This window comes from Sinocyclocheilus grahami, unplaced genomic scaffold (assembly GCF_001515645.1).
Source record: "Sinocyclocheilus grahami isolate Dianchi unplaced genomic scaffold, SAMN03320097.WGS_v1.1 scaffold440.1, whole genome shotgun sequence".
NCBI classification, from domain to species: Eukaryota; Metazoa; Chordata; class Actinopteri; order Cypriniformes; family Cyprinidae; genus Sinocyclocheilus; species Sinocyclocheilus grahami.
The window spans coordinates 194,885-203,506 of record NW_015505619.1 but is presented as its reverse complement, the minus strand read 5'-3'; the positions used below and the strand labels follow the sequence as shown (position 1 = coordinate 203,506).

At 37.6% G+C, this 8,622-nt stretch overlaps 1 protein-coding gene across 3 annotated transcripts in view; it reads right to left on the bottom strand.

Annotated features, from left to right (window-relative positions):
- Window positions 1-283: 283 nt before the first annotated feature.
- The window catches only part of LOC107552063 (poly [ADP-ribose] polymerase 14-like), a 14,749-nt gene continuing 6,410 nt past the window's right edge, over window positions 284-8,622 (bottom strand). For all 3 annotated transcript variants that reach the window (XM_016233869.1, XM_016233870.1, XM_016233871.1), the window contains 14 exons: window positions 8,201-8,404; window positions 7,654-7,881; window positions 5,118-7,537; window positions 4,685-4,921; window positions 4,305-4,514; window positions 4,104-4,212; window positions 3,851-4,000; window positions 3,682-3,744; window positions 3,402-3,584; window positions 3,071-3,277; window positions 2,370-2,975; window positions 2,112-2,260; window positions 1,822-1,996; window positions 284-1,732 (listed from right to left, as the gene is read on the bottom strand). In XM_016233869.1, coding sequence (XP_016089355.1) covers window positions 1,452-1,732; window positions 1,822-1,996; window positions 2,112-2,260; window positions 2,370-2,975; window positions 3,071-3,277; window positions 3,402-3,584; window positions 3,682-3,744; window positions 3,851-4,000; window positions 4,104-4,212; window positions 4,305-4,514; window positions 4,685-4,921; window positions 5,118-7,537; window positions 7,654-7,881; window positions 8,201-8,404 — 5,222 coding nt within the window. In that variant the 3' untranslated portion in view covers window positions 284-1,451. The remainder of the gene's footprint in view (window positions 1,733-1,821; window positions 1,997-2,111; window positions 2,261-2,369; window positions 2,976-3,070; window positions 3,278-3,401; window positions 3,585-3,681; window positions 3,745-3,850; window positions 4,001-4,103; window positions 4,213-4,304; window positions 4,515-4,684; window positions 4,922-5,117; window positions 7,538-7,653; window positions 7,882-8,200; window positions 8,405-8,622) is intronic.

Here is an 8,622-nt window from a genome sequence, read left to right as displayed (position 1 = left end):
GTGTCTGGTCTTCCAATATAATACGACTGGTTACTAATTTGATCAGTCTGGTTACACCAAGAAAGACAGCATGCGTATAATCAGGTTTGAAACCTGTAAGTTATGATAGACCTTTAATTCGTCTGACTGGCCTACCTTCAACTAAGTCTACCTGCAGGTCTCTTATCATACACTTTGAGTCTCTGTCATCATGTCATGAGGCTAACAAAGTGCACTTAGCCTGTCTTTCAACTAAACGTTACTTTTTGCAGGACAAGTCTGTTTCATGTCATTCATCTTTGTGTGGCTACGTATATTAAATCCATAAACAAAGAGAAGAAGGTTCGACTATTAAAGCAAATCACCATTGCAGTATAGTGGAGATCAGGGGCAGCGCTAGGGGTGGGCAAATGTTTTCAGTAAAGTCTTGAATGTTTTTAATACTATGCATTGTATGCATCATCACTGAATTTTCATGTGCATTAAAATCATTTATTTTAGGACCGCAGATTTGCTCTCTAATAAATAATGGATTCGTAAGTGTTGTCTGCAACACTATTTACTTAATCTCCAGCAAAGGGCCTCTGCACACAAAAAAGAAAAGCCCTGCATGAACATGCAACGTAATTAAACAAGTGGCTTTTCCTGATGAATATTTGTTACTGAGCCGTGTCACTGTGAAGCAACAAATATAGATATTTAATCATACTATGCTCTTTCTAGGACACACGCATTTAGAGCAAGTAAATTAATGATTTGGTTAGCACAGTCATGGCAGAATTTTCCTCATGTCAGGGCAACAATTCATGAATTCAATAAACAAGATGTAACATTTATAAACCAATGTAACATTTAAACATATATTTTTGTATCCAGTGTATTCTGAAACATGGATGTCTCTGAGCTAAAGTTTTAAGAACAAAAAAAGTATATTTACTCTTCACATAAACACAAATCTCAAAAAATTTAATTCTAGCAGTTAACTGCAACATTATGTGATGCAGTGTAATTAGTAACATCAAATGAGGTTTATTTGAAATTATTAAAGTAGGTTTCAAAGAATGCTTTATGTGCTAAATGGTATTTCAGTCAAGACTTTTGCTAAGTTTAATGTTACTTAATTTCATTTGAATCAGATGTGGTCTTACAGTGGTCTTTCACTCCACTGTAAAACAGAAATGTTCAGCTTGAACCCATTTTCTTTAGTAGGCTTTTACTCAATATGTTAAATTAGCAGGATAAAAATAAACTGTTGCTGATTAACCATATAAGGTTAGAAGAGAACCATAAGATTAAACCACAAAAGTAGGAGGTTTACGGTTCTCTCATATTAATTTTTTATTTTTTTTTACACAGCAAAGATTATTCTATCATTTTCTGTAATTCCTGCTTGTAAATATTTTATATTGTTTTCAGCTTCATCAAAATAGCAACAAAAACACTAATTGACAGAAATCGAGATCTCACAATCATTACTGGAAAGTGATTAGGTATTCTGGGTAAGCCTGTACATCGTTGAAGATCACAAACATGGTTGGCTTGTTCATGTTGTCAGTCACACTGTTATAGAGATCAGCACTATTGGAGCTCTTCGCAGGGGGAACAGGAAGGCCTCCCTTTCCTTTTGTGAAATCTCCAACAAGCACCCTGGCGAGGTACATGCGTTTGCGTCCGTTGACATCAGGTTTAGAGTAGCCTTGGGCTGAGTAATTTGGGTCCACAGCAAAATATGAACCATTCCCATACATGGCTCCTAAAAACAGAATAAGAGTAATACATGATTGATTTAAAAGACAAATGGATACAAGCACAAATAAAGTTTATACTGAATTTGACTGATACCATGCATGCCAGCGAAGCTGCGATTGAAGCCGTGATTGTTGATCTGATCTGTCTTATCAGGGCCAGTGCCGTGGAAGAGACGCTTTTCATTTTTCGTGTGTTTGTTTTTGTCTTCCAGTTCCTCCTTTTTGATCATGTAGTTTCTCCAAAGTGCACTGTTTTGGACTCTTTCAATCTACAGACAAATAAAAATTAACAAAACAGTATTACACCATTGTACTAAATTTAGACAACAGAACTGTTTTAAACTATTAAATACACATTGCTCCTCCTTCTCAGTATGGTCTTACTGTAATGATACTGTTACTGGATAGTCCGGTGCTTGTGAACTCTTTCTCCACTTCAGCATATTCTTTTGAGCCTGCTGTGAGTTTTACAAGAACAACCGACTGTCCTTTCATGTCCTCCCAGTCTGAAGGCAAAGATCTTTGAGCTGCAACTGTGGACAAAAATATGACCCCAAACTAATTTTTGATGGCCTTCAAACAGACAACTTTATGCAGCTAATGACACATTTTTCTGTTTTTTTATTACTAAAATCATCTCACCTTCCAGATCTACTCTGTTCAGCTCAATCCTCAGACTCCCTTTTGTGGCCTCTTTGCGAACTAAATCGGCTTCATATTCAACATTATTAATCTTGATTTTCACTGAAGGCTGTTTCCTCTGAAAGGCCTGTTCCAGGTCATAATTGGTCAATATATCAAAGTTTTTGATGCTCCGTCCATTTTCCTGATATTGCCACTGAACCACACTGCTAATGAAAAAAGCCTCACGCCTTCGGTTTTCATTTCTTTCCACCTTTCTGATCATGTCCCGAATACGACTCTCTGCAGTGTGAACGTCTCTTGTCAGACCCTCCAGTGTGATGACAGAGTCTTGGCGTTTCTTCTCAAGCCGGACACTGACTGTGAGCTCCCTCTGCATGGCGTTCAGCATTTCTCCATCCTCCTTGGTGAAATGAGTAATGGCTGGATCATGGATTGGGATAGTCACATGCTCCCGTAATATCATGCTGTTGATCATGTCCTTGCCTTCACTCAAGTCCTCTGGTGTCTCCCCACACAGCTGAAACACAGCTGGCTCAATTTCTTCACCAACAACTACAAACTCTTCATTTGCAGGAGAGTCTGAACTTCCCGACCAGAAGAAGTCTACAGGTTTGATAGAAATAAAAGAGGGGTCAATTATTGTTTATTAAACTTATTCACATGAAAAGATGTAAAGAGCATTATATTTCTTTACTGACCTTTAATTTTGGTAAGCAGACCTTTATCCTCCTCTACTTTCTCACCAGATCTTCTGATCATTCTTTGGTGGAAGTCTGCCACCATGTTTGTCTGGAATATAAGAAACTTCACAAGCCTTACATGCACCGGTTTCTTTTTCTTTACAAAGTCGACAACTGCATCAACCATTGCATCTGCAACATCAGCTGGATTTGCACCTCCCTGACCTAAAGGTTTAGAGAAATATTTTCCCCCAAAAAAGTAAAAAATAAATAAATAAATAAACAAATACATCATCAATAGACTGCAACCATTAGGTGTAGAAAAGTAAGAATGCACAAAGCATCTTACCAGTGCCAAGAGCTGGGAAGGCAACAGAAGTAATCTTCTGTGACTCACATAACTTCAGAACAGACAAAACAGCATCCTTAATGTCAGATGGACTATTGCGTCCAATGACATGGATGATGTTTCCACATGGAAGCTGCCCGGATGAGGTCACAATCTCTGTTTGCTGTATAGTTGATGACCCCACTATTGGAAAAACATGTATACCTATAGCATCTTAAGCTTAATAGATCTCTGTTTCAGTATAAATTAGAAGAAATGTCTAATTTGAAAGTATACAAACCCATCTGTAAACATTCTTGTTCAACTTGCACTCCAGCAGCATCTAAAATGGCCTTGGATACTCCTAGATTACAAATAAAAAGTGCACTTACACTGTAATTCTCTTTGAATGTGAAATTAATTTTAAATGGAACCAAAATAAGTAATCATGTATGTAAAGTTGTATTGACCTGCTTTCAGTGAAAATGTCTGATTTGAGGAGTTGACAATGGCATCAGTTTTTTCTTTAGTTAAGTCTCCTGATGAAACCTCCAGAGTCACCTGATCCAGCTGCATAGTGTGCACCCCAAGAGAGGGAGAGGAAACTTTGCCAATGACCCCTAATAATAAGAAAATAATATATTCATAATAATGTTCAATATGCTTTCTGTAGACAACAGGGAAAAAAATGAGTGTGATGGACTTCAGATAAGAAAGTGTTACCAGAGGTCTGAGCTGATTTGGCAAAAAGATTCATTTTAGGCATGAGATGTCGATGTGCTCCTTTTGTGATGGGACCCTGAATCCCATGTCTAAAGATGCTAGTAAAGCACTAATAGATAAAGCACAGAAATATACAAGATAACATTAACATGAGCAAATATGGTAGAATATCTAAATTCAATCTAAATTTCTTTCACTCACCTCTATACTCTCCTTGTCAGAAGGGTGTACAATCACAGTTACCTCTTGAAGGTTTGTGAAATTAAATTTCTGGACTTCTGTCAGCATGATTCTGGCCACCAAATCTTTAGGAAAGCCAAGATTCCCTGTCCCAATAGCTGGGAAGGAGATTGAAGCCATTCCTTGCGTTTCTGCTGTTCTCAGGCAATCTCTAATGATCTGAATGATTACCTTTTAAAATATAGATATATACATCTATTATCTATTATTTTTAAGAAAGTACCATCTAAATATGTTACATATGGAACACATTTGCATTATCCAATTTAAATTCAACATAAAAATTATTCATTGAAAAACAAGGATACATTTGATCGAGGTTGATTAAATGTATGTCTCACCTTATCTGCTGAGTTTTGTCCACCGTGCCAAAATGGGCAAACAACATGGAAGACCTTGGAACATTTCAGTTTATAACCATCTGTGATGACCATTTCACCATAATTCACATTGTTTGAGTGAGCAGCTCTGGTGATTTCTGACTGGAGCTGATGACCAGCAGTCTGTAGGAGTGCTTTGGAGACGGCACCTTTACTGAGGTCCAAGTCCTCCGATATAGTGTTTACAATGACATCGGCCTGCAAAAGAAACAAATGATACATTTGTAAAGGGAGAGGAATTTTTCAAGTGTAATATCATAAGAAGGGTTGCTTCTCAGGTAGATATTTCTTATATTAAGGTTTTTAGGATTCTTTTTACTGGCATTCAGTCAATAAATACATAAATAACTATCTTTATGTTTTTATAATAACAAGTAATCTTAGATTCACTTACACTCGCATCCTGAATGTTCCCTTTGCTCAGAATGATTTTTAGTCCCTCTTGTATAGTTTTGGTCTTAAGAACACTCAATCCTTCAGATATATCTGGTCTGCCACCATAGCTGGAAGTTTCTCTTCTCCAGTGTGCTTCGTCTTCAAAGTCTCTATTACCACGACCTTTGACAACTTCAAAACCTTGGTCTATTTGACCATAGTTTCCACGACCATTTAAACGATAGCCTTGTCCATAAGCACCATGCCCATGGTGTTTGGCTTGATGAGGGAAAGTCATTTTGGGGTTATAAGCAGCAAACTCCTTTCTGACAGCTTGAGTCATGTCATTCACAGTACTGCCATTATTGTCAACCAAGTGAATTTCAGTTAATGTGCTATTGGAGCCTCTGTGGTTATGATATTTGATGTACTCACACACCTCCTTAGCTATCGATTCAGTGCAAAGATCAAGAGGACAACCAAATACCCCTGAGCTAATAACTGGAATTGCAATAGAGGAGCAGTTTCTGCTTGACGCCTGGTTCAGACTTTCCCTCACAGCACGTTTTAGGCATTGAACAGTGGTGCGTCTGTCTGAATCGGTGAAGCGAGGTCCAACAGCGTGCACTACATATTTACAGGGAAGACGACCAGCATCAGTGATGATAGCTTCTCCAGGCTTCAGAGGCCCATTTGCTTTTGTGTGTTGGTCACAGGTTTGCTGCAGACTTGGTCCAGCAGCTTGGAGAAGTGCTAAAGCTACACCACCAATGTGCTTCAGATCTTCATTAGCAGCATTGACCACAGCATCAACATTGATCTTGCAAATATCCGCCTTCCTGACTGTAACAGTTACTCCACCTGGCATCTGAACCTCACAAGAGACCTGACCAATATCGTCAAAACTACCTTCAGTAAATGCATCTTCCTCCTCTTCCAGCATATCATCTTCCTGAAGAACCACCACAAATCTTTTTTCCTTCAACAGCATTAAAAGCATCATTTTACCCTGCTCCATGAAGTACTTCTTTGCTCCTGCCTTTTTAATTATCAGTGTGTCTGTGTAGAGAGCATCTGCCAACCTTTTAAACAGAGTCATAGCTGGCTGAACAAATGTACGCTGTCCAGACAGTTTGATCCAGGGTCTCTTTGAATCAAAACGGACTTTCACCTCATCAGACTTAATAAAATGCTGCCAGTCTTGTGATTTTCGGACTTTTATTAATTCAACCGCGGCATGTGATTTGACACGAACCGTTTCTTCAATTCTAGTGTGTTTCTCAATGAAACATCCTAAGTTCTCACTGACCTCCATCACCGGTTCTCTGAATCCAGTCACCATTACTTTGTCTCTCTGTTTAGATAAATGTATAATCACAGATGTCTTTTTGGAAGTATTGAACAATTCATGCAATTGCTTTTTGAGATCCTGCCACGCTGGCATTTGAAGGACACCATGATCTTCTACAGTGAGGTCTTTGGTTGTGAGAACTGTATTCACTCTCTTCTCTGCCTCAGCAAGTGCTCTTTCTGTGCTTCCAATCACAACAACATCTCCATTTTCGATTGTGTAGACAGCAGTTATTCCATGAGATATGAAGAGATCTCTGGACATTTCATTACAATCCATTGATCTCAGGAACTCCAGGATCGAACAGTTAAACTGTAAGTGCTTCTGTTTCATATTTATATTCTTCTCAAGGACCCAATTCTTGAAAATTAGAATTTCTGTATGAAGACCTGATAAATCTAATCTGTTAAAGTTTTTGTTGTAGTCAATGTGCATGTCTGGAGAAACAGCACTTTTCAGGCCATCTTGTTCAAGCAGAGAGTACATGGCAGGAGAAATCTCCATGTACTCTGTCACACTGTTCTTCTCTCTCTCAATTTGTTTTGTTGCCCTCTCTAAAATTTTCTCCATTATTGATTTCAGTCCAATTATCTCATAGGTCATTCCTGCCAATGTCAGCACCCCTTTAGGGGCATCCAAATCTATGAAAACCTGATCTTTTACTAATTCCTTAACATCACTCTCCACTTTAGACCACAAGGTTTGTGACACCGGCCACTCAGATATTGTGTAGTTTGAGATTATTTTCTTGAAGGCATCAATGGTATTCTCACTCCAGCCATTAATGTGTCTTCTGGTAACTCCTTTCTGTTTCAGTAATGCTGGATCAGGACTGAGCAAAACTTCAGGTTTGTCCATGTTTATTTGGCAGAAGTGTGAGCTCATCTGGTCTTTCATGGAGGAAATCTGCCCTTTCTTGAGGATGAACTCCCTGATGGCAGGATGTACACTGAGTGTAATGGGTTCAGCCAGCTTCAAATGTGGTCTTTTGCCACCATATAAGACCGTTTCAAGTGATTTGAAGTAGGGATATATCTTGACTGGAACATCACAGATGTTATTCTCTTGCTTAAAAACTCTCTCTTTGGCTGAAAATAATGCAATATGTAAGCATAGTGAATCAATGCATTGATGTTGAAAAGTTTTATTTAGTCTAGTCTTAACTGTAATAGCAAAGAATATCAGCAACTGCAAATGTATTTACCTTCTTCCTCCTTAAAAATAATTATGGCTGCTTGTTCTGATGGAATTGTGATAACTTCCTCTACTGGACCGCCCCATTTCTCAAAATACAGTTCCAGCAGCATCTTGGTAGCCTCAGCTGGAAGATCCTCCACCCGCACACATGTGCTTCTCTCCAGTGCACGGGCCCTCAGATTATTCTTCTTGAATTTTTCATGTGTCCTGCTGTCCTCAAGGAACTTTTCTGCAGCTGTGAAGTAAAAATATTTTACAAAATAAAATTTTACTGAAAGTGCCAAACACATTGAATCAAGCCATAATAACAACATACAACTATATATACAAGCAAAATATTAAATCATGATAAAAAAAAAAGAAATAATAATAATTTTCAGCCATACAAACTCAAATACAATACTTTCTCCAGTCCAAAAAAGACCATCATGTAAACCCCAAGTGCTATGTTATCAAGATTAAACTAAATTAATTTAAATAAAAAAATGACTAAGTAAAATATGTTTAAATTATGATAAAAAAAATATAAATGTATATTTTATAGGATAACTTACCACTAGGATTTTTAAAAGTCACAACAGCTTTTCTTAATTCTGGTATTAATTCCATGCTAAAGTCATTTTCAGAAAGACTGCTTATGATCTCTACCAAAAGAGTCAAAACTTCTTGTTTAACATCATCTGGAAGGTCCTCCAGGACCACCGCACTTGACTCTTGAGGTTTCTTCACATCCACATCAGTCTGCAGGGCACTTTGATCTTTAGGAAAAATAAAAGTGACACATATTTTATTCAATCTCAATGCTAAATATTTTTTTGTATAAAGTCAGCTAACAGTGTCAGCTACAGATAACAAACAAAATAATATTTTGTATCAATTATTAACAACATAACCAGGCATATGCAGAAGGGGGGGGGGGGGGGGGGGGCAAAAAACAAAAAAATTTTTTTTTTTTTTTTATTTTTTTTCAATTTTT